Genomic DNA, 26848 nt, shown 5'->3' with positions numbered 1-26848 from the left:
AGGCTAAAACTCGAGGTGCATCCTTGTCCTCGAAGTCACCAGCAAGATGTTCTGTGTCGTAGCATCCACGCGTGGGTGATGCGTTGGTGCAAACGTGTTGATCGCAGGAGGGACTGTGATAAAAAAAGAACTGTAAATTGCTTTTAATTTTGTTGCTAATATTATCCGAATAAAAATATGTTGCGTTTACTCTTTTACTCTGCCTCCTGCAGATACATTATTTTGTGTATAAATATTTGCGTTTCAATAAGATGCATCCTTTTGTAGCTCGCAATGTATATTTCAGGGCGCATAAATATGAAAAGGGCGAATAGGCATCTACGAACACCGATGAGACTGACTACGCTTGTTTGGATCCTTTCTCTACTGAATACAGGATGGAGCATTCTTACATCCACTTCAGGTAACAGCTTTACGAGTACCTTTCAATCATAAAATCGCAACTTAAAAATGTTTAAATTTGAGCTCAAGCATAGTATTTACGGCTAAGCCCCTAATTTCATTGAAGGTTACAGGCTGTTCTAATAATAATAATAATAATTTTTTATTCAACATTGCAAATATAACCACTTGAGTCTCGGGTCTGGTCAAAGCAGCAGAGGCTTGTGGGACCAGATCCAGCATTTGGTGTGGCAGACCGGATATTCGCACGGACTCACATTGCCGTGAACATAGGGGAAAACACACACACACACACACACACACACACACACACACACACACACACACACATTCAATGTTTCATCAGAGTACAGGCGAAAAGTCATAGTTGGTGTTTTAGTCGTGTTTGTATGTAGCATAAAGATGAGTCATAAAAAAAAGCACTGGATGGCACACACTTTCGCGCACGAAATTACGCAAAAATGCAACAATAAATATCGTATTGGAGACACGAATGTATCTTGCTGAGTCAGGCAAATTCACTCAGGGTGCGTTCACACAAAAAAACAAAATGCATAGGAACAAATAGCAAATTTCACACAATACATCCACTAGTCACGTTGTGTGTCAAAAAAAAATAATAATAAGTGCTTTAGTAAAAAAGAAAAAAGAATGACACAAGGGAATATGCAATATGTAAGGGCAAATTTCACACAATACATCATCTAGTCACGTTGTGTGTCCAGAAAAAATAATAAGTGCTTTAGTAAAAAAGAAAAGAAAAAAGAATGACACAAGGGAATATGCAATATGTAAGGACAAAGAAACAAGAGTTAAAAGCAGTAAAGTTCACTGTCTATACACGTCGGAGATCGAGCTCCTCAGAAATTTCTTTAATGTCTTGTTTGAAGTAAGGAGAAGCAAAGAATCAGGGACTTCATTAAATATTTTTGGTACATAGAATGAGCGAATACTTTCACCATAATGAGTCCTTATCCGTGGAATTTGAAAACGCGGAGCAGATCTCAGATCACGAAGTGGACTTGACGACACTTTGAACTCACTTCCCCAGAAGTGTCGCCAGATAACAGTTTGGAGAAATAGTGAGTGGAAACAAGGTAACTCGAGAGTGGCAAACAAGTTGTCACAGGATAGAAAGTCTTTGCTATATGCGACACTTTTCAAAATTCCTTTTAGAATACGATCAACTCTCAGATGCCAGAACTGAGGACAGTTAAAAAAAACAGTGATGCCGTATCTGAGTATGCTGTAGGCTAACGCGTGCGTAATGCTTTTTTTAAGTGACAATGGTAGAAATCCTTTTATATGGTAAAGCATATGGTAAAGCTAATATCTGGGATATGCAAGACGATATTGAAATAGGCCTGTATGAAGAAACTTGGCTTGGTGCACCACCCTTGAAGAGAGGAACAACCAAGGCCTGCTTTAATTCATCAGGTACATGAGCTGTTTTTAGGATATTATTTATAAGAACATGGAGAACGTTTTTCAGGGAGTCATAATTTCGACATAAGTCACGAACTGTCAGGCCATCAACACCCGCCGACCTAGAGCGTTTGAAACCAAACAGATATGACCGCAAATCTGGCTCTGAAAGAGTTGAAAAATAGTTTATAATAATCGAAATACATACACGTTATTTAGAAACTTAGAAAGACCCTCTGTTGTGATGACGCTTAGACACGTATAGCAAATAAAATTTTGAATTTTTGAAATTAATTTTGTCAGTATTTATGTAATTAAATACGTGAGATATTGCATAAAGTCGTAATAAAATGTTGGTACCTATAGAAGTATTCACATTTATTTACAACCGGTGGGTAGTACAAGAGCTAAAGCTGGAAAATCGCTACAAAAACCACGTCCAAAGATGTTTTGTACGAAAATGCACGAAAGAGAAACTAAATAGGCTCAACATTTGTTTTACATTGTATCAAATTAATATTATTAATCAGACAACTGTGTTGAAACAGAGTTGATTTGATAAATTTATGGCTAAGCAAGCATAACATGTAGAGTACTTTTGTAGTTTATGTAAAAAAGTACTTAGATTTCAGCAGTAATTATTATAACGTAATGTTTCTATACTTGCAAAAAAATACATAGTCAAGGTTTTTTTACAAATTTCCCTGCGCTGAATCATGCCCCAAATATGCGAATGGGCTGACTATTGTTTGGTTTCGGTTCTTTCGTGATGATCGTTATTCTAAAAGTTAGTCGAAAATAAAAAAAACAAGAGCTTTAAACGTTACAGCTGAAAGTTGCTTTAAAATCACATTTCCCATGACGTTTTAAACAAGAGCTCTTTGCTACAACTTTTTTTTGTTCACGTGACAACATTTATTTGGAACTACTCACGTTGGATACATCTAAAATCACGGAAGTAATCGCATATTTGTACACAAACACACTTGTAGAAGTTTGAGTAGCAGTAGGGATTTCGCTAAAACACTCATCATATTCAAATCCTGGAAAAGTTAAGGTTCTTATCAGTTGGCTTCAATGCTGATGTACCCAACAGGTTGCTTTCAGAAGTTTAATTCCGAGGGAGCACACTAATAAAAATTTGCATTATTTATGACATGCAATTTATTTAATCTGCAATGACAATCATTTTTTTACAACTTCATATACTGCTTAGTAAACATAAAGTCCCTCTGCTTTCAAAATTGTGCTCTGGAATCGTTAGCTCATTAAACTTTACGCCCTATAAAGGCTGAAATACGTGTATTGCATTCTTCAATTAAAATGCTTTATACAGGTGCAAGTGCCGTCTTTGTATAAATATTTTCAAACATCTGTATTGTATACTTTATGGTAGTTCAAATTATTTTCATAAAAAAAACGTAAATTGTACACTGACTTTAATTATCTTCGGCTAAAGGCACGCTTTTGGAGATACAGAACACTCAGAAACAAACTGTTTTGAAACACTGAATAATATTGTTAAAACGAATATACCTACTCATTGGAGGACAGCGAAAAGTTGAAGAAGAACATTGAGCGTGACCTCTAAACCTGTCCTATTAGTACAGATGGAAGAAGTGCACGTAGATTTCGCTTGGTGGTGCCGAGGTTAAGACATCACCCCACTTCCAAGTCAGCAGAGATGGCTGGCTTGCAGAGCCGTTAAGGCCGAAGAACGTCGGTTGCGCTTGCTTTAGGCCAGAACCTTGATTGCCTTTGTGTACAGCTCGCGCATTGTATTTTTGGGGGATAACATCTAGTTAAAATACCGCTCACAATTTGGAATACCTTGCACCTAAATCTGTATAATAATTATGAAGCAACAACTTCACCGGCGTGCTGCGCAGCGGTCAGAAAGCATATTCACTTCAATCGCTATTTTAATTTACACTAAATTGGTTTCATTCTAGAGAGTGACAAGGTTTGCAGGAGCCCGCAATGTATGAAAATGGGTAAGCCAAAAAACACTTTAACTATAAAATTTAGACAAATCAATTTCGGTAAATTAACGTTTTACTGAACGTTCTCACAGCGATTACAGACCTTGAAAATAAAATTGTGCGACTAAGTTTACTACTACTACAGCGTGTCGATGAAAAACTTGCCGGTACTTTCGCATTTTTGTGACCATATTTAAGACATTACCACACAATTCTGAAGAAATTCGAGCTTTTTCAATTCTACTATAAAAACTAAATTTGATGCCGCCTTCATACAAGAAGCTTGAACAACGAACATAATCTTTCCATTTCTGAAATCAGAACACTTCAAAAATTATAAGAAAATGAAGCAGGTTAGTTTCTATCATCAGAGGCAACTTTTCATCGACAATTTGGTAATAGTTAGAGCAATAGTAATGGTAATAACATTACTTTCTGTAAGAGAGCACCGGCGCCGCGGAAAGAAAAGTATCTTATACCATGAAGGCCTGCGTTGCCCAATCTAATGATGAGGTTGTGATATAATGTAGAAATGACAGAGGTGCGGACGATGTTTAAATGCCGTTGGAGGACAAGGGGTTTCGATATTTAACGTAGACTCCGAACTGCTCTTTTATTGTGTAATTTATAAGTCCCATAACATTCTTTTTTCTGCATTAAGAATGTTCAAATAATATCAAGAAATACTGTCGAAGAATTCACATAAAACACCTAAATATTTTGTTGACTCACTTTTCACTAGGTCGTCAGTAGCGATGTTAAGGTCCCAATAAACACGTTAACACAAAACACTCAATGCTTACAAAATGTTACCATCGAGCGTTTTCCGTTCAATGGATATTTGCGAGAGATTTAATTGGTAATCCCATCTGATGTGTTTTATACATTGAATAAGTAATATTGCTCCGCTTCGCTGGTAATGAAATTAACAAAAGTTTGTAACCTCAAGCTTGGTAACTAGATTTTATAATTTGATATCGTAAAGAGATATGTAGTAATTGCAGGTAAATAAACGTTAGCACATTGCACTGCTGAACTGCAGTCCATTAAGTGCAAACACTTTCTTAATAACTTGAATTTTCAAACCTTGCATGAAGTGTGTGATGTATAAAAATAAATGTGTTGCCGTCTTATATTTACATTCTACTGACAGTTATCTATGAGTACTGGATTGTTTAATTGTACCTCTTTATTTGTCCAGCATTTCATGTGTAAGACGTTTTGTGTTGTTACGCATTCTGTTAATCAGGGCACTATAGTACCGAACCATCTTTTATAAAAAATAATTTTAAAATACGTATTATTTTTGTAATATTGTCACGAATGAGAAGTTATGAGGCGGCGAATAACTAAAGAAACCAAAAGTTTAATGTGGCGAACTTGTGCCCAAAAAGAAAATAAAAAGGAGACAAAAGATAACAGCAGAGCGTCGCGAGCGTCGAAGTCGGCGTAAAAGCAGAGTCGAAAACTGGGGCGAGACTGACTCCGCTCGCCTTGCGGAATCCGTTATGTACACTCGTCAGTCTCTGGATCGTTCGGCGTAGAACGTTCGGTGCATATAACGTTCGGAACTCGATCACACGAAAATGTTCTCGAACTTACGAGAAGGCCAAGTTGAAAGAATAAATAAAGGGACAGTCCGCTAACTGGGGGGGGAATCGAACCTACACGTTCCGCGCGACAGTCAAGCGCGGTATCCATTCGGCAATTTTTTGCTGTCGTTTTTTTTTTGGGGTATCTACTCGGCCACGCACGCCCTTGCTCGCCAACACGCGTGGCAGTATGTGTGGTTAAATTGAGTGTAATAATATTAGGTAAATATAGTCATATATTCTTGCCACAATATTGGCAAGAATATCACCTATGCGAACACGCATTCACAATACAGGTATGATAAGATCGAATGTTTAATTACGAAATAAATACTCTATCTGCTCTTTTATATTTTCTGATAAAGCACTAAAATAACTTACTGCTCACAAGAAACGACAATAATAACAACGTCTTTTTTCAAAAAAATCGATTTTGAATTCGGAAGCTTTCGAAACATTTGTTTGTTCAAACTTTGGTAACATATTTTATGCTGTACATATAATATTGCATATATTTCGGACATACGCTTACAATGAAATCTTTTTGAAAGTGTCTTAGAAGAGCCGTAGTGCAGTATCGCGTCCCTCTGAAACGAGGAAAGCCTTTAAACTTTAAAGTGACCATCTAAATCGGCCTAGTAACGTATCGCGCTATGATTTACCAAAGAGCTGCCTTAAAGGGGCCCTGCAAGAACTTTTTGACTGGTTTTTAGTTTGCACCGAACCTGAGCGCACTGAACGTAGTAACTTAAAGAAACTTTCCTTTTCTCATATTTCACTTTATTTTAAAAGTTATAGGCAAATTAATATTACAAAAACAAGCAAAAAAATAACCTCCTTCATGATGTCCTTGGTTGCTTGAGTGGCCGTGAACTAGAGGAGGGCTAGTGAGCTATGCGAGCGCTCACGGGCTGCCGCACTCCGTGTCGACGGCTCGAGAGGGCGCCACTAATGCATGTTCTGGATAGGCTGTATGAAGCGGGCGGCCAGGGCGGCTCGCATTGCTTTTGCTGCGCGATTAAAGACTAATTCGGCATAACACTTCATTGGCCACGAACGACAGCAAACACGGGGTAAAGATCAGTTCAGAACGGGAGCCACTTCGCGCTGCCATACCGCCAAATGGCCCAATCGCCAGCCAAGCCCGCGCCGAAATCCTTCGGAACACTCGGAACCGGTCGGATCCTCGAGGCGGTATACGACTGAAGCGCCGCCGCGTACATCCGGGACCTTTCTACTCTCGCCGTTCGTTGGCGCCTCATTCCGCTAGCCCTTTCTAGTATGCGCCGTTTTTTCCGCCGCTTGGTGGCGGGTTTGTCGACGGGTCTTTTCTTGTTTTCGTACTTTATAAACTGCATTTGTTGCTTTTCTGATCTAAAATACTAAACAAAAACTACTTTCATACATAATTGAAACGGTTCGCGACACTTATATTTTGTATCTCGATTAAGAAAAAAAAGCTTTTAGCGGCTCTGACCAGTAGTAAGCCCAGGACCAAAGGCGTCACATATTGCGCGCTTTCGGCAACGCGAGTCGCCCTCGTAGGTGGAGGAGGTTTCCGCGTCGTCCGGTTAAAATATGACTCACTGATATTTAGTTACTCTCTCCGTGCCCTCTGACATGCCCGAACCCCAAGAGACGTGGAAACCGCAAAAAAGGTAGACGCTTAAATATGATTGCAGGGCCCCTTTAAGGTGGTGAAAGCATCGCATAAAAATTTCGAAGATTGAACTTACCAAAGTAAGAACTGATTAGAAAAACAAAATCGGATGTTTTTGCTTTTGTTATTTGCGGCGCCTGTTTGCTAGTCGCGCACCCCCTCACTGGCGCAGCAACCGGCAGATGGCGGCAGCGCGGTCCCTGGGGAAAAGAGCAGCTCAGCAGCCGTGCGCTCGCGCCAAGAATAAGCAAAAATAATCATACAATGACAATTAGAATATCAAAAAAGCGCGCGCCGTCTATGACCAGAAAAAGGTGTCTGTTTTTGTACCAAAGGCAGACAACATTTTCTCATAAACAGCTCGCGCTTTCTTAATGCTCTAAGAGTCAGTCTATGATTCATTTTTTGTTCCCAATAAGACATTAAATGGACACACGCTCAAAATGATACAGATCATTTGTAGAGTAATTCCAGCTAAATACTGTCTAAATTTGGCGCGACCGGGCAGCTGCTGAGCTACCCCAAGCCGCCGTACGCTCTCAAAAAAAGGCTGTATCGTTACACCCTTTGTCCCATATAATACACCCCAAACTTTCAATTCGACGTACCCTATAGTCCAACAGACGGCCCCAAATTTTACGAGGGGCTTGATAACGGTGCGATATAACTTTCTAAATAGCTAAAGTACGTATTAACGACCACATAAAGAATACACTGAGTTTCTACAGTAGGGTAAAGAAAACCCCGATTACTTTTTTTGTAGTCAGTAAAACATACATTAGCTATTTTAACAAGTTGAACCACACGGCTATCAAGCCCCTCGTAAAATTTGGGCCGTCTGTTCGACTATAGAGCGCTGTACGTCGAATCGAAATTTTGGGGTGTATTATATGGGACATAGACCTTCGCAAAGAGAGCTCTCTGGCCGCCGCCATTTTGCGAATCGAGTGACCCCTATCAGCCAGAAATTTCTGCCACCCGCCTGAGCTGTGGAAACCCGGTCAGCGTGACTCCCCACCTGCATTGTGCATTCGGAGTTCGCCGGCTTTTCTTGGAAGTTTTTACTCTAGTTGCCCGTTCAGGATGCTTATTCTTTGTGTGTTATCTTCCAATGTGAGAAAAGGGAAATACCAGGGCTCGCAGACTGCTCGGCCCTTGTAGGAAACGAACGAAGAGAGCGCACCTCAAGCGTCCCGTGACGCGGGCAGTTCAACGTTCTTGGAAGGTTATTTCCGTTGAGATAATCTCTAAAAAGCCTTCCTGGCTATGTTCCGGGTCTTCACGAAAAATAGCTGGTAGTGTAGGGCCGGGGTGTGGGGATGGAATAGGTACGTATGTTCATTTCCGTTGAAGCTGTGCAGAAAAGAAGCTCCCAAAACATGCCGGATTGGTCCGATCGTCGTGAAGTGGCTATCGTCGACACTATATATTGAATATGCTGTGTTATTTTAGACCTTTCTCAACTCCTGTTCGGATAACGCGACACCGTGGGATACGTACAATATATGGTATCCGATTGATGAGACTCGTTGAATTTCATGTCATGGGCGGGGAATATCTTTGCAGTTCAGATATCCTGTGTGGTCAAATATTTTCGACGGTTAATACCTTTGTAGATTCACACGGCTCATTGTAAGGTGCCGTAAAAAGATCAACATAAAATGAAACAAACATTCCAGTTGCATTTGTTCTGTGGCGCGCGGACTCACCAAAGCATCTTTCATTTCTTTCTTTTTGTTCCCAAAAATAGTACATTGCGTTCTTAAAAACTACGAGAAATTCTGTTCGCCATAGAACACGAAATAAAAAAATATAACGCGGAAATTTAGCCTCCACAAGCGTCCAGAAGTGCGCCTAAGCAGGCTGCCACAGCCGACTGACTAGAAAACCCACAGCCCAGTGCGGTCGGACAACACTGACGTACCCTCTCAAAACCAGGGACACGCGCTATACATCGCTTCGTTCAATTTGCCGCTGGAAAGGTCTATAGGGTGTAACAATACACCATTTTACACCCTTTTTTCTTGAGAGTGTAGGGTAAGCTCCCTAAGCTGTCGGTGCCGCTGCCAGCGTTTATCGGCTGTTGCGCCAGTCAGAGTGCGCGATTAGCAACGGGCGCACCGTAGGTAGCGTAAACAAGTTATTATTTTTTACCCTTAGACACGTAAGTTCGTTTGGTGAAATTTTGAAACGGTGCCCCGACCACCTTCGGGCATCTGCGTGGTAAATCGCAGCGCGCTATCAAGACGATTTTTTTAAATACTGTAAATGCTTCCCCCAGTTAGCGGGCTTCAGGTCGTTTGAGAAGTAACAAAAAAGCGAGGGGTCAAGCAGAAGATCCTTGACCCGGAAAGTGTGTGTGTGTGTGGGGGGGGGGGGGGGGCGGATTCTACCACAAATGCCGTTTCCGCTTTCCTTCATTTGAAGAATGCGCCCTGAACAAATACATGTTATTCATGAAAATTAAAAATTTGCAATACAGTGCAGATTTGGGCCAGTTGGTTCAGTGCAAACAAGATAAAATTTGGCCCAAAACTTCCGCTTGGTTTGAGATCAAAAGACCCACGTGAAGATATGTCAATCGTATAAATATTGCCCTATATTAACGACCTAAGTAATATAGCACCACTCAAAAAAAAATTTGCGCACCGTCCTTCGTTGATTGTGTCGTTTAGTAAAGTATACGTCCGTAAGGCTCTAGACGCTTTTCGCGCATCAATGACCCGATTAGCCACCAGTCGGCGTGCGCTCCGATCCACCATTGCTGGCACCCAAATTTTATCGCGCCTACTCTTCCAGGCCTACCGGAAATTTCATTTATGACCACTGGCGCGCAATGAATGACAACAATGGGACGCCTAAACCCGTCCAGCGGGCAAAACGCGCTTGGGTGTACCTTGCAAAAACTGCAGCGACGACATTAACTTCGGGCATCACGCTGTGCGCACGATGAAAATAGAACTATGTCTATTTTCAGTTTCAATGTACTGGTTTCCCAATGAAAATAAGAACCAATAGCGGCGAAAGGCAATGATCGCTTTCACACTTCGATCAAAGCACCGCTCTACCTTTATGCTACGGTGCCGTCAGTTAATCGCGGACAGTAGGTTAATTCACACACTTTATGCTAGACGTTGTCGGTTCGCATGATGTTTACAAGCGCCAGAAATCGTTGGTGCAAGAGCATGTCACGCAAGTTTAGGTGGTACGTGCGCTTATTAGGATACACCATAATCACTGACAGGATGGCGACGACAGGGCGTCTCCTTTTGAACATTCGAAACGTGCTCGTCGCCTTGCGTCGTGCCTCGATTACGCGTGCACGCTCGAAGCCCACGAGACGCCGAATCGTTATAGTGAGGGTAAGGAGCACGCCCTGAAGGTGGGACAACATAAAAAGTCTTCCCTGTCACTCTTATCTTGTCGACGTGGAAGCAAATGTGACAAATCGAAAACATTGTTGCAGATCGTGCACACTCCTTGTGTGCCTTAGCACGAACCTTTGGCAACCTGTCGCTCTCATGTGGTTCGTACAAATTGCACTGATATGAAATTTTCCCCAACTTGCTTACTCTGCTACATCCTGCGTCATCTTAGCAAAACGTGAGGACTTTATCCCTACAATGTGCCTAAAGGTAATTCCCATATATTAATGCGGAACTTCATAGCTCAGGCGTCGCTACACGACCAGATCCGTGTGGTGAGCTGATGGAAATGGTGAAAGCTTTGGATTACCCTTTTGAATAAAAGGGAATTGTTCTGGTCATATTATTGTTTTGTCGACTGGATCCGATGACTACTCAAAAAATTATAATACAAAATAACTATATAGGCTCAAGAATGAAAACATGATGAACTTTAGGCACCAAATATAGCAACCATATCCTAAGGAAAACAACGTAAGTTCAAAGTATATTTTCAAAAAACTCCGCTGGTGTAAAATAGAGCAGAAAACGCACTCCGTCAACGAGCATCCAGAGGCCAGCTATAGCGGCAAGCTCATGTAATACCAAGATGGCGGCGCCTATGCAGAGCTGCTGTAAAACTTCACTTTATACACGCTCGCAACAGCCGCGTTTCGAGGGCTAGCCTGGCAACCGTGGATAAAAAATGTTTTGTTGGATCGCCAGTCTGGGCGCCGTGGGTACGCGTCAACAATGCTTGGCTCTCAGACGGTATACCCACACCAGCAATGAAATGACCGAGCTTAAGGGCCGTACCTTCAAACGTCTATATTAATGGTGTTTGTTCAAGTTTTACTTCGTTAAAACAAACGAAAGCGAAACTAATGCAGTTTGCGCAGGTCGATTATACTGTAAGGGTAACATAACAAATAAAAAAAATCGAAGCGATAAGTCAAATCTTTAACCGAACTCTAGTAATTGTCTATTTAATTTGTCAAAATAAATACATGGTTTCAATTAGAAGCTGGCTCAGAATCATCACAATCACTTACTCAACTTTAAAAGTGTTCGAAGCGGGAACGAAGCACAAAAAACGCGGGTGCTAAGCGCGCGGTGGTCCTATCATCTGCATTACCGCTAGCTTTACGCATGTTGCAGGGGTGGTAACTTTAGAGCACCGCCGCACATCTCACGCGTTTCATATCATGGTAGAATTACTGATTTATTCGTTTTAGATTACGCTCAGCAAGCTTATAATTATAACGTTATGTCTTGTTTTTGACCACTTAAAGGATTAATTAACACGTTTCAGTTATTTATTCGACTTATTGTGACATTTAGTTTTCAATTTTATGCACCCCTGGCGGTGTAGCTCACCTGCGCAGACCAGGGTCGCTAAACTCGTGGAACAAAACATTCTTTGCTTTCTGACGTAGCGGGGGGAGTGACCAAACGAACGCCACAAAGCTTCCTCCCTGCGTGCGCTGAACTTCGCAACTTTTGACCTTGAAGGGACGAAAAATCCACCGCGATCCCTATGCACGAGAGCACGAGACAGCGCGGGGAGGCGAGTGTTTACGCCGCTGGCTGTGCGTTGTCTTTGGGCTCTGTAGCGCCGTTGGGCCAAAATTCGATCCCGTCATGCCTCGCTCAGACGAGGAGCGAGAGCAGACGACGGGAGTTCGTCTGCTGCGATGAGGCATTTGCAGAGCGGCACCGAAAGAAAACGTAGATTTTCTGCTCAAAATCGCGTCCCGCGGGCCACAAACTCAAACGCGAGCTTGAATTGTAAGCGTCTGATATTTCACGAAGGGAGGAATCGACGACCCGTGCTTTATTTGCAAAATTTGAGTCGCTATGTTGCCGTACAGACGCTGAAACTTACCATTGTGTAATAAAAGGCTAAGGACAAACACAGAGGCCGCGAGATCTCACATCATTCGTGTGCGGGTGAAAAGTGGAACATTTGTCGACAAAGCTCCCACAGCAGAAACCTGTGACGCATTCACTCAGCGTCCGGGTGAGCTAAACATGAAGACGTTGCCCGTGGCATGAGCAAAATTATATTTGAACGTCAGCTACCTTGCGCCGTCGTATTTTGTTTGAGAAAGCTGTCGTTCTCAACGCCCTCACCAGAAAAATAAAAAGCCCTACGAAACGTATTGCTATTCCAACGAACTAGATTTAAGCCGTATCCTTTCAGTGGTTCACTCATATTACCATGCTTAAAACGAAGGAAGTTCTTGCGCGTACAATGCCATCAATTTCCTTTAGTGTATGCTGTTTTGTAGTCAGCTGGTTTCGGAAACTTACGCCGTCTGTAGATATGTCTGACAGCCGAGTTGCTTAATTGGAAGTCATCGCAACTATAAGTTACACGTTGCAGCAACCAAAGTTTATAGATAAACGATGGCAACGACTGGGCACTCTCGCATTCCCACCCATCACGTCGAACAAAAAGGCGCTAGTTTCGGTTTGAGGTCGGTACTTTTCTACAACGCCTATGGCGTCAGCATTAGTCTGCACTCGGTACATTCGGCAAGTTCGTTCGGGGCCGGTTCTCCGTGCAGCAGTCCGCGAGTGCGATGCATTAGAACTCTCACAGCGCAAGTCTGGATTGCGGATCGGGAGCCCGTCACTGGCATCACCGGCGCTCATGCTTGACAACAGGCAATACACGCAAGTCTAAGGGAGAAACACGCAAAAATAGGAAACTTATACGCGGTTCTCAAGGGCGAGTATTGTATGACGTGCTGCGATCATTATATCGGGTGCTTGAAGGTCAAATAGACATTCGTCAAACGTTTCAACATCGATTAGAAAAAATGGGCCGGAGCACCACCGACTTTATCGACGTCGCTTGCTTCGATTGCTAAATAAATGACACGTTCAGCGACTGAACGGCACGCTCCGAGTCTCAATTTGTCACGGGATCCCTCACAGCAGTTCAAAGAAAAAGCTTTCACCAGAAGTACTATGTATGTAAAAGCAGTTAAAACGATCCGAATGTCCCCAGTAAAGGCCTTCTAACTTATTGTTTGCTGAGCTCTGATGACTCCGAGATCACGAATGACTCCAGATTAGCTCCAGGTAACCCTTGTCTCATTAAAGACATCACAGTTAACGCCCAACAAAGTCGCCCTCGAGCCTCAACCACACAAGATTTATTTAAAAAAGATGGGTATTCTAACACAATTAATATTCTTGTCCACGATATTAACTGTTATTTGCGGAAAACACGATAGAAGTGCCATGGTCGAGAGCCACTACTAACGTAATAAAATTGAGTTTTCCCGTTTTTCCTATAGCAAGCATTAGCTCGTGTCAAGCGATGACTGTCGGTGGTGCCGCTTGACCCCAGCAATACAGGCCTCTATCCGTGATCCAGCCTACTAAGAGATCAGTGGTACCAGTGCTATTAGACATAAATAATTTCTTTGCATTCAATTTTCGCGTTAACAACGTAAACAGCACCACACTGCCAAATCTCGAACAAAGCCTGTCGTTTGCAGCATCTGCAACTTCACTCGAAAATACCAAACCGCCACGACGCGGGACAGGTTCGATGAGAGTTTCAATGGTTCCAGTTTAGTTTTCGAGTTCGTCGCCTTGGTGGCGCAGGCATGTAAACTTTCTTCAGACAATATTTTCAGTGGAATTTGAGTAGAAAACGCGATATGAGTCCCGTCCATGCACCCAACGACGCCGGCAAGCAGGCAGAGTCCTCTTCGGTGGCGGCCTTGCTTTTCGCATGGAAGTTAATCCAACGGTTGGAGAGGCACACGACGATGGCAGCCGCAACAACTCTGACAGCCCGTTCCACAGCCATCTGGGAGACAGACAGGTGCTCGTCCGTCGCCTTGAAAGCTACCGTTTCCGAAAAACCGGAGCGCGCTGAAAACTTGCTGTTCCACGGTCGTGGTAGACGCGATTGTCCGCCGCCTCGGGAGTCCGGGCGCCGAACGAGGCTCTTTGCTCAGCCAACGCACAACGACCTCCGATAGCCGGTACTGTCACCAGAAGTCGTCGTCGCGGAGTTGAAAGGCGTCCCCGCGTCCCGGTGGTCTCAATAGCAACGCCGACGGTGGCGTAAAATAAGCTCAGCCGCAGCGTACAGCACCGCCACGTTAACAAAGTTTAACTTCGCCTCGAACCAAAGCGAAGATTTCGGGCTCAAACCACGGTTCTCCCAAAGTTCTGAAACGTCACGTTGACGTCAGCGACAACTTCAACAAACGAGGTTTCTAAACACTTTTTTTTTTTTTCACAAACTCTGGAGGGATTTGGAGCGTCAATAGGTCGCCTAGGGAGAATCTGGAAAGCATTAATTTTAGCTTGGCGTTGGGATGTAGGGACAAAAGGGCGCTACGTCATCAGCGAAGCCGTTCAATCAGCGGGCTCCTCGCACCCCTCACGCGCTGCATGCGACCCTCGATGAACTTCGCTACATTCTGCCGCTCTCAAATAAATGAGCGTTCTAATGATTGACACCTCGCTCGGCGCGACGTCAGCGTCATGAGAGTCCAATTAGCGCGTTCCGCAAACTTCGGGCGCAAAGTTGTGCTTGACGAGTTTAGCGACCGTGATAAATGTAGTTTTCAAAGCGTTTTTTTAAACAACGCTTCAAAGACTGAAGAAAAAGCCTCTATAAACATTACGCCTATTCTTGGAAAAAAGACGACGAAGAAGTACAGCCAAAGCATATCTGCGTACCTCGCTCCAAGGAATCTGGCCTAATTTTTCATTACCGCCGGCAGGACAAGACGAAAGCCTTTTTCGGATCCTTAACATAATCAGCAACAAGAATATCCCTTCATCAGCACATAAGGTGGGCCACCCCGTGAAGCCGACCCAGGCTTGGGGTTCCACATAGACTCAACTAACATGGCCGACCAACCTGGCATTCGAATGGAAACCAATCAATTGGACGCAGAGGCCAGTCATGACGACTCAGCTACAGAAACCTCGGTAGATGAACTAATCGAAGAAGGCAACGCTCCCAACGATGCTGAATCTCTGGATGCAGATTTCAAAACGGTGAGCAGCAGAAAGAGCTTTCTACGAAAGAAAGGACGCCAGAACGGCAACAGCTCCAACTCAACCGATGACACAATCCTATCTCAACCACAACGCCCGACTGGTCTAACCGTTATGTTGGCGCCTAAAACTCCAGAAACGGTGCTAACAAAACTGAGTAGCATAAAACTTTCCAAAGCCCTCGATGAAATCATTCCCGAAGGCGTCATATTCATACGATATAACCTACGCCTAAATCTCATCGCTGTCGATACTCGAAATGGTCAATCAACCAACGCACTTCTCCGTCTTAGCAGCATCTGCGGAATTCCGGTCACGCCTTATGAACCGCAAAATAGCTCCTCTGTTGTCGGTGTCATCAAGAACGTCTCTTCTGACGTAACAGACGCTCATTTCAATACATCGTTACAAGCAAGCTGCCCCATATCGAATTCTCGACGCCTGGGGAGCACTGAAGCTGTACGAATAGTATTTTTATCCCCATGCTTACCGTCGCACGTAACGCTAGCACATGTAAGATACCCTGTGACGCCTTTCAAGGATCGCCCTATCTAGTGCTCTAAATGCGGAAGCTTTGGCCATCGCCCAGCGGTGTGTCGTCGTTCTGCAAGGTGCAGCAAATGTGCAAGCGAAAGCCACACCACGGAACAATGCAAAGAAGACCCTAAGTGCGCAAACTGCGGAGAGGCACATCCTTTCACATCCAGAGAATGTCCGAACTGGAAGCGGGAGTGCGCAATAAAACAATATCAGATGGAGAAGAAAGTAGGCTACATCACAGCACGTACAGTAGTTTGCTCTGGAATATACTCGAAACCTGCAGTGGAATACCCCCCCCAGGAAAAACGAGCCCGGTAACCGTAATGTCCCACAAACTAAGAAAACCCCGTCGATACCTGGCTATACACGTGGTTCAAACCAACTTGCAACAATTCCACCGTGCGGCACTCCTCAGACACCGTCAACAACAGTTCTACAAGTCCCAACAGCTGCCTGTAGCTCCACTCCTCAGAAAACGTACACAGCAGCGCTACAAGGGGAACCAAGACAAAGCAAGGACAAACCTACTCAACATCCAAATCCCGTGCCAAACAACACAGGTGTAGAACCCCCCAAGCAAGCAAACCTGCATCAGAGTCAGCCTTTCGGCGACAAACCCACTCAAGCTTCCAAGGTACCTGCACCAGCCGAAAAATACGAGAGCATTGGAGCTCTCCTTAAATCCATCTCTGAAGTAATCCGCAAAATTCTTCAGCGCTTTACATCCCCCTACGCGTTAATTGCCCTTAGGATCATGGACTCTTTCCTACCCATTATTGAGACATGGTGTGGTTAAAACACTTGACCTTCACATTATTTTTATTTTTTTTATTATCATTATGTCATCCTTACAAAGTTTTAAGTCTTGCACACTATTTCAGTGGAACGCTCGTGGACTTTGTTCAAAGCTATCAGATTTCCGTCAGCTAATTAGGGAACATCAATTTCCACTTATTACTATTTCCGAGTCAAGAGTTGCTGACTCATTTCGCCTAAATGGTTATCAAATATATCATTCCGAAAGAGGCGGGGAGCAAAGTAGGTTATTCCTCGGATGTCGAACTGACGTTGCAGTAGTCGAGCACATTATTGCTCCCCATCCAACAAATGAATATGTCTGTGCCACAGTAGGACTTGGGAAAACCAAACTGACTATTATCACAGCCTATATCCAACCGAATGTCACTTTCGATTCAGGAAGACTTGATCAAATGTTGCAAACTACTCCAACCCCTCACGTCGTCTGTGGAGATTTCAATGCCCACAATCAACTTTGGGGCAGCAGAAAAACAACGTCACGAGGTACAGCCCTTGCCGACCTCATGGAAAAATATGGACTTCTTTGTCTTAATGACGGAAGTGTAACATTTCTAAAAAAATGCGAAATCGGGAAGCTGTCTCGATGTTTGTTTCGCATCCAGTGACCTCTTCAACAAAATGTCCTGGCACACGGACCTTGAAACGCGAGGAAGCGACCATTATCCAATACTCATGGCATTAGAAGGAATACCCTCAAGGAAGAAGCAAGTACAATCCATCAACTGGGACAAATATAGAGAAATGGCAAACCAAGGCATAACAACTGCGACAAGTGATGATGGATTAATTCCTACTTTATCATATTCCCTTTCTGAGGCAACATTTTTTTCATTTGTGCGTCAGGTTGAAATTGGATGCGATCAAGAATACTCAAGACTACGTGCTTTAAGACGGAAAGCAGAGCGGAAAGCTCTTCGCACAAAAGACCCGGTAGATATGCGAGCTTCACGACGGGCACAATTACACATTCGGAGACATCTCGAAAAATTAGCAAAAAAGAGGTGGAGGGAGATATGTAGAAATCTCGATGTTCGTAAGTCATTTACATACATATGGAAAATCATCAGAGGTCTAAGGAGAAGTCCCCAGCAGCGATATCCATTTAAAGCACTCTCACTGCGTGAAAATCAAAGTGAAGTCGATACTGCAAACAATTACTGCGCTTTCCTAATAAGTGTTGGTACACATAGTAGTACTATCTCGACTCTGGGACCTACCATACCTGCTGCAACAAACGAAAGTCTAAATTTGCTCTTCACTATTGATGAGCTAAATGCAGCAATTCAAGGTGGAACTAATTCAGCGCCAGGTAGAGATGGCATTACGTATAAAGCCGTGGCACACCTATCCCAACATTCCAAACTCAGACTTCTTGAACACTACAACAATTCCTGCATCAAAGGAGCCTTACCACAAGAGTGGAAAATTGCAAAGATTGTGCCGATTTTGAAGCCTGGTAAGCCGCCCACTAGTCTCGAATCTTTCCGACCCATTGCACTTTTGAGTTGTATAGGAAAGCTAATGGAAAAAATGGTACTCGGTAGAATTTCATGGTTTTTAGAACAAAACAAATGTTATTCAGAGCAAATGAATGGCTTCCGCCGCGGACGGTCATCCACAGACTGCATCATTGATCTTATAACGAGTGTCGAAGAAGGTAGAGCCAGAGGTCACACGACCACTGCACTGATTTTAAAAATTACAGCAGCATTTGATTCTGTTCACCATGAGGCAATATTAATGGCTCTCGCAGATCTAGGACTTGGAGGACGCATTTATAAATGGATATACGATTATCTCAAGTGCAGAAAAATTTACATTGATACTTCAGAAGGAAATTCCAACTATTTTGATGTTGTCAAAGGAGTACCTTAGGGTGCAATACTAAGACCCACTCTATTCAACATCACACTGATAGCATTAAAAAAGCATCTTCCCCGAAGAGTTAGTATTAGCATATACGCAGATGACATCTTTGTATGGTCTACTTCCCGCTCTAGGCTAACTGTAAAGCTGCGGTTGCAAAAATCTCTCCATATATTGGCAAGTTTTCTAGGTTCCAAAGGTCTCCAGATCTCTCCCAAGAAAACAGTTGCCATGGCATTTACGAGGAAATCTATGAAAACGTATCCGATCTTTTTATGCGGACATACAGTTCCTTACGTCACAGTACATAAATTTCTAGGGATCAACATTGATTGAAATCTATCATGGACGAAAGAAGTTAATTCTCTAAAAAAGCGAATCACGAAAGCAACCAATGTTCTACGCTGCCTCGCAGGAACAGCTTGGGGATGTAACTGCAGATCAATGATTCTACTGTACAAATCTCTGGTTGAAGGTCTAATAAGGCACTCTATTCCACACCTAATAAATATAAGCCTGACGAGTAAACGACAGCTTCAAGGGACGCTTAACAAATGCATTCGAATCTGCCTTGGTCTACCAAGAGGTTCATCTGGACCTGGCACGGTAGCAGAAGCTAGATGCCTTCCTTTGAAAATATTAAAGAAACAAGAAATAGTACGAATACATTTGCGTCATAAACCTCAGCATAAGAATCACTATCTTTCTAAAATACACATAAAACGTCCCAACTCCAGCTATGGGGATACTTTAAGTCGAAATATTGACAATATTCCAAAGCAGGCAACTTTTACTGACTACTCCAAAATACCCCCATGGACGCTTCAAAAATGGATATTAAACTAAACATCCCCGGAATCCTCGCAAAGTACCAACAGAATAGCTTAATTATGCTACAACTTGTAATGAGTTACATATATGAAACTTACACTAGAACAACGCACATATATACCGATGGCTCAACAACGGCGACGACTTCATCGTCAGCATTCTTCGTTCCATCGAGATTTCTTGCAAGATCTTGTCGTCTAAACCATCATACATCATCAACAGCCGCTGAGCTTCACGGAATTAAGGAAGCAATCAAGTATATATGTCAACAACCACCACAAAAATGGACCTTATTTACAGATTCGAAATGCGCTTCACAGTCGCTCAGTCCTATTGGAAAGAAAATGTATTCGATTTATTCCCTAGAAATAGCTGAGTACCACCACCTAGCATTCGAATACGGTCACCAAATTACCTTTCAGTGGATACCAGGACATTCCGGTATTCGGGATAACGAATGCGCTGACAAATCAGCCAAGAGGGCCCACCAGCACATTTCAACATGAATGGTTCCTTTTACGAAAGGCGATTGCACATCTCTGACAAGGCAAACTGCAAAAAGTGCACGTGAGATGCTTTGGTTCTCACCAGATTCTAACTACAAATTTCTCTATGTCATAGACGCTTTATTAACAACACAACTACCAAGCGACCTACCACGAAATTTAGAAACTCTTGTACATAGATCTCGCCTCAACTGTGCGTACACGAAGAACTATCGCTTTAAAATAAAACAACGCGTGACCCCGGACTGCGAGAAATGCGGTACGCCGGAAACCATCAGACACATTTTACTCACATGTCAAGCATATGAAAATGAACGCACAGTTTACAAAAATTCTACGAATGCTCTGGACTGTACACCTTTTGATCTACCAAAGCTTCTCGGACCTTGGCCTGCTAAGACACATCGAGCAGCCTTAAAAGCTCTCTTAAATTTCTCGAAGACATTGACTTGCTGACGGTGCTTTAATTATTTTTCTCATCTTTCTCTCATATCCCATCTTGAAACTAGACACTATTGCGTGTACATATTTTAGCATTTCATCTCATCATCACTGACCCTTTGTCGATCGTCTTTCTGTCCCCCCTCCCCTTCCCCACCACAGAGAAGCCTGTTAGAGCGCAAAGCTCAGACTAAACTCTCTGTTTCAATAAAGATATTCTCTCTCTCTCTCTCTCTAATATTCTTGTTTTCTGTTCACGTGAAATATAAATTTGAATTCGAAAAAGTGTGTTCAACTCGGTTTCATCAAGGAAAACACTGAACCTCACTCATTTTATATAACGATCTAGTAAATAAGGCATACATCTATACAGACATAGTTAGGTATCATATTATAAATTTAATTTTGATGCAATGCTAATGCAGACTATATTATTGTATATGCTAGCGGGGACCTTAACATGATTCAGTTATATCTTAAGTGCTGGCGCATTGTATTTGAACAAATCAACGTCTTGACTCTTGTTATGTGGTTTTGAAACCCTCGCATTGCATTTGGAACTTAACCTCTAACTAAAAATAAACAAAAATATTAAACTAGAGTTTATGCGAAAGGAAGTTATTTTTAAATAAAATAAGTATTTCGGAATGTGAAAAAAGTTTTCTTCTACTTGGGTTTCAGATATCTTATTATGTCGCGAGGATTACATTATAGCCAGCCTTCTTTAGAAATAGTGTTTTACAGAAAGAATAAACATGCTTTTTGCCTTCCAGATAAGAAATATTTGTTCCTAAAATGTAATGTCTCTTTTATTGACCTAGATAAACGTGAAGTAATCGTCGAATAAAAATGTAAAATGATTTTTCATTTAAAAATATATTTCAGCAAAACAAATTAATGACGCCATTAACACCAAGGCGGATCCTTGCGACAACTTCTTTGAATACGCATGCGGGAAGTGGAAGGAAAGCACACCAATTCCGGGTGGAATTTCTGCAGTTAACCGATTCACAGAAGCAGCGAACACAAGAGACCAGAATATGAGACGTACGTAACAGAGCTGATTTTTATGTATTTGTGGTCAAAATTAGAGGTATTGTAATTGCTTTGCTGCCCTAATAACACGAAGTGTTGAAATGTGAAAATTGTATAAAAGAATAGATCGTAGAGAGGGATTCTTCTTAATTGGGCATAGATATATAGTGAATTTCACTAACTTAAATTTAAAATAGAGATCAACAGGAATAACTTCGTGCGAAATATTTAAGACCACGTTGGTGAAAATGCCGCAATTCTGCTCGAAATGCGCAATTGCTTGCACAAATAAGTAGGTTGCCGAAGAGACGAATTACGTTTAGCTTTTCAAAGTAGAAAAAAAAAATTTTTCTTTACACTTTTGCAAAATACGATTTTACCGAACTGAATACTGAATTGCCCATTCGTTTTCCTCTAAAGTTGAGAAGATATAAAATGACACTGTGCACATGCTCGTCTTGTGAAGTCATTGTAAACTCGAATAGGTCTGCTGTGCGGTAGTTGACTTACCTTTCAGCCTCTCCACTTTAACATTTATATGTTTCAGAAATACTAACTCAACTGACTTATCAAAGGGGAGACCAGTCCATTGATCAAAAAATGGGCATTTTATTCAGAAAGTGCATGGGAGGTAAGCGTTACAATTTTGTTTTCTTGATATTGTCTCAAGACCTAAAATGCCACCGAATCGTCTCATTTTAAAAGCACAGTCGGCAGCACCAGTTTGCGCGCACGGGAGCGCCAGCCGAAAAGACTTGCAGCGCTTTCTGGGAGCGGTTTGCAGCCCTCAAGGCTCACGCTTTGCGCATGCACTTCCTTCCGTGTTCGCACTCATTTTTTTCGCACGCTTCCGTCTGATGCTTACGAGACAACACGGATTGTTGCAAGGCGCCTCGAGATGTTATATGTATCATGCGAGCTCCGTCACCCAACGCGCTGGCTAAAGTTGGGCAGACGCGCGGCATGATGGCTGACAATGCGGCACCCTGGACCTGCCTATGTTATTTCGTGTGCGTTGGATGGAAGCGAGTAAAAAAGACATTGTAGGGGTCGCCACCTTAGCGCTAGTTTGAACTCCAGATGTCGCTGGTGGCGACTTTAGAAAGGTATATAAGCGCATGGCACTCTGACCATAGAGGTCCTTTTGGCTGGCACGAACAGATTCGTACTTCTTCGTCTTCCAACATGGTGAGAGAGAGAGAGAAGTGTTGAAAAGAAAGGAAGCCTTGAACTTATTAACCACACCGTCGATTGGGGGCGAGCCAGTTCCAGGTTGGGGATGGGGAAAGAGGGGATCAAAAGAAAAGAGTAGAAAGGTGAAGAGGTGAAAGGTGAAGAGGTGAATATCAGACATGGTGTCAGAAGCGTTCTAAGGCAAGGCCTACCTTGCGGCCTGATCAGACTTCGTTCGCCGGGCTCCCCCGCCGTCCTGGTTTCCTTTCTTCGCCATGGCCACCGGGGATGAGTCCGCCGTCTCGCCCACTATTTCGTCCGCCGCTTCGTTTCCACAAACGGTCCAGCTACGTCCTCCATCGTGTTTCGACTTCGACAACCCCAGCGCCTGGCCCACCTGGTTTCTACACTACGAGGATTAGACGTTCGCCACAGAACTCTACGCCGCTTCGCCGGAAGTTCAGGTGCGCTCCACGCTCTATGGCATGGGTCCGCAAGCCAGGGTAGTTCTCGCGTTAACCGCGCTGAGAGAGGCCGACTCGAAGGACTTCGTAGCTGTCAAAAAAGAGTTCTCCGACCACTCCGTCCATCCGCCCAACGAGCTCTACGAGTCCGCTCGATTCCAGCGTCGCATGCAGCAACCAGGTGAGAGGGCTCACGCTTTGTTCACCGCACTGCGCACCTTGTTTAAGCGCTGCAACTACCCATCTGCTGACGTCGAAGAGCGGCTCGTCCGCGACCGTTTTCTTGTTGGCTTGTTTGACCGCAAGCTCTCGGAGCAGCTTTGTCGGAATCCGCGGATGACCCTGCACGAAGCGCTCACACATGTTCGGAAGGGATGTGGTCAGGACCGACAATGGACCCCAGTTTTCCTGTCAGAAATTCACGGACTTTGCACGCCTGTATGGATTCAGGCAGGAGACAAGCAGCCCGCGGTACCCGCAAAGCAAAGGCGAGGTGGAGCGCATGGTACGCACGGTGAAGGATCTCCTCAAAAAGGCTGACGACCCGTACCTTGCGCGCCTAACCCTCCGAGACACTCCTGGAGTCAGTGGTGTGTCACCCGCGCAGCTTCTAATGGGTCGACGTCTCCAGACACGACTTCCTGCGCTGCCCGAAAATCTCACACCTGTCCAACCGAGCCACCAGAGTTTCAAAGCACAGGAAACAAGGAAAAAGACCCGCCAGGCTCGTGATTTCCATCGCCGGCACAGCGCCAGTCCCTTGAGCCCTCTGCAGCCAGGTGACATGGTCTGGGTGACTGATGCAAACTGCCAAGCTCGAGTTCTCAGCCCAGCCCAACGTCCACGTTCGTACGTCGTGGAGACGCCTAGCAGCATTCTTCAGCGGAACCGCCGTCATCTTGTGCGCTTCTCGCCATCAGACAAGACACAGACAGAAAAGACACCGGATGAGCAGCCTTCACTGCCTAAGTCAAGAACATCCTTAGAATTATATCCAGCAGCTGATGATCCGGTGGAGCCGCCGCAAGAAGAGCATGCAACTCCACGTCGGGTTTCGGCGCCCTTCCAAGGCGGTGTGTTGAGGACACGCTACGGACGCTGCATCAAGCCACCGAGATGGTTGAATTTGCAAATATGTTGTAACTAAAAGTGTAAATGTCCAGGATGTGAGATGTAGTGGTCGAAACCTTAGTGCTAGTTTGAACTCTAGATGTCGCTGATGCCGACTTTAGAAAGGTATATAAGCGCATGGCACTCTGACCATAGAGGTTCTCTTTGACTGGCACGAACAGCCCTCGTACTTCTTCGTCTTCCAACAGACATGAGCGCCAGCATGAAAGGAAGCTTATTATCGAAGCGGGAATCTTGAGAGCGGCTGCGCACCGTCAAAAGGTGCAACCAGACATTTCGACTGGCGCTCACGCGCCCCGCAATCTTTTTGTTTCGACCCTATGCCTTGTATTGTGAACCAACACTCTCTGCGCACATGTTTTTCCTTTCATTTCAATTTATTTACCTAAACGTCATCCGAAGGGATCATATATGCTATCGAATCGTCTCTATGTTTATTTCTGTCCCACTCATATACATCTAGTTTTCTTTCAATGGAAAACATTTAGAACTGCTTTGTGTATTACGTGAATACCCCATTCATTGGATATCTTTCAGGCTTCACAAAACCAAAGCAAGAAAATCTAATTATGATAAGCCAGATGATTAGATAAAATTTCGTCGTTTACTTTGTAGTAAATAGTTTTAGATGTCGTGTATCAATTGTCGTTTGAAGAGCAGTCCTATAGGGAACTATTAGAATAAATAGGCTTTACTAAATGGGTATTAAGTTTTAAAGTGTATGTCTTCTGATCTCCAAATTGAAGGCAAAAAGAGCGCATTATCTCTTGAGTAGTGACAAACCTTAACAGGCGCTTGCCATTATTTCGGCACTGAAAAGTTGTTTGGATCGCCAATTCCACGCTAGGCAATCATTCAGTACAGCTCAGCTTGCTAGCGTCTCGGAAGTTCCACTTGTTGGATTGGCTCTAATAATATCTCCTTCATGTCTTTAATTGCAGCAAACCCCTAAACAAGTAATTAAATACAAAATTAACCGGTATCTCTCCGGTATATCTTAGTTATAGGTGTAATGACAATAGTTACCACTACAAATACCCATCGAACACCAAAAGAGGGAAGTGAATACGGTGTTTATTTAAAGGTCAACAATTTAAAAATATGGGTACCAGAAAGCAACATACCCTGAATTTTTGGGTGGTTTTATTCCAATTCCAGCGAATCCGCTAAGGACTGGGAGGAGGAGTTATATAGTTTAATCATATATAAACATATAAAACATATAGACACACACACACACACACACACACACATATATATATATATATATATATATATATATATATGCCCTTAAGGAGATGGTCGTCTAAAATAGCCAAAAAAGTTGTGACTGCAGATACCTTTCGGGCCTGGTAGGCTCTTCTTCAGTCACGAGAAAGAACACTTCGTATTCCTTTTCTTTCAATCAAAGAAACAACAGCCGCAAAGAAGGAGTAATTGGAATATGGCTTACCGTTTTTCGGGTATCTACTAAACAAAATTCTCGCTTAAAAGTTTAATATATCCCGATAAAAAAATCAGTAAATAGTATCGAAGTAATGAAATATATTATTATTAACGCCATTATTATCACAAAAACAGTTCTTGGGACATGTGGTTGGTCATAAGCCAAGCATACTTGGTGTCATGTGAAGCCAATGAGAGGCCCGTTGCAAAGCGTTTGCTCGTGTCACATTAAACGATCAAGCGAGAAAAAAGAAAAGGAAAAGCAACTGTGCGGCACCGATTAGGAGATCTCAATAAAATGCCCATAAAAAAGACGGCAATGACCCTTTCGAACTGTTAAGGCCCTTCGGTTTTAAAGTATTCCATTTTAAATAAATTCGTATTCTTTATTTTTTCGATCTCTGGTGGTTCGAAAGCCACCCTGAAGTATATTAAAATTGAAGTCATAAAGTGTTATGTCCTGTGGAGTTTAAGTGACGAGCTTTTATATAAACACAAATCCTTTTGGATTCCGCCGTTGAATAAACAAAATGTTAATGTCATAAAATACATAAAGGCGGTCAAGAAAGATGTTTTATCGGATTATAAAAAACAGAGACCGCTTAAAAATAAATTAACTAATAAAGATAGACAATGCTTAAAAACCTCACTGATAACAGATATATTCTAATAGCCCAGGCTGACAAAAGGGAAGGTATATGTATAGTTAACACAGCCGACTATATATCGGAAGCATTTAAACAACTGAACGACACTAAGTTCTATAAAAACTAGATTATGATCCAACACTTAAGCCCAGTCTGCTTCTACGAGTGCTGACGCTGACAGATCATTATCGTAGCAAGAATAGCGCGCGGTAATACTGGCTGTCGTGACTTATCTATTTTACTGTCTAATGTCAGAAGCATGGTTAACAAACGTGATGCTTTGTCATCTGTCCTTGATGACTGCTCGGCTGACGTTGTTGTTCCAACAGAAACTTGGCTTTTTGCAAAAATAGAAAATTCTGAACTTTTGAGTGTGAAAGAAATTACGCTATTTACCGATCTGACCGCGATGTTAAAACAGGTGGCGGTGTGCTTATTGCTGCAGCG

At 43.0% G+C, this 26848-nt stretch overlaps 1 protein-coding gene across 1 annotated transcript in view; it reads left to right on the top strand.

The window, feature by feature from the left end:
* Positions 1-297: 297 nt before the first annotated feature.
* The window catches only part of LOC8036255 (neprilysin-2-like), a 76086-nt gene continuing 49535 nt past the window's right edge, over positions 298-26848 (top strand). The window contains exons 1-4 of the mRNA XM_040220010.1: positions 298-403; positions 3780-3821; positions 21391-21552; positions 22088-22171. Of these exons, the coding sequence (XP_040075944.1) occupies positions 298-403; positions 3780-3821; positions 21391-21552; positions 22088-22171 (394 nt within the window). The remainder of the gene's footprint in view (positions 404-3779; positions 3822-21390; positions 21553-22087; positions 22172-26848) is intronic.

Source organism: Ixodes scapularis, unplaced genomic scaffold (genome assembly GCF_016920785.2).
Source record: "Ixodes scapularis isolate PalLabHiFi unplaced genomic scaffold, ASM1692078v2 PGA_scaffold13__105_contigs__length_92229423, whole genome shotgun sequence".
Lineage (NCBI taxonomy): Eukaryota > Metazoa > Arthropoda > Arachnida > Ixodida > Ixodidae > Ixodes > Ixodes scapularis.
The sequence above is the reverse complement of the archived record's forward strand: the minus strand, read 5'-3'. Positions and strand labels throughout refer to the sequence as shown.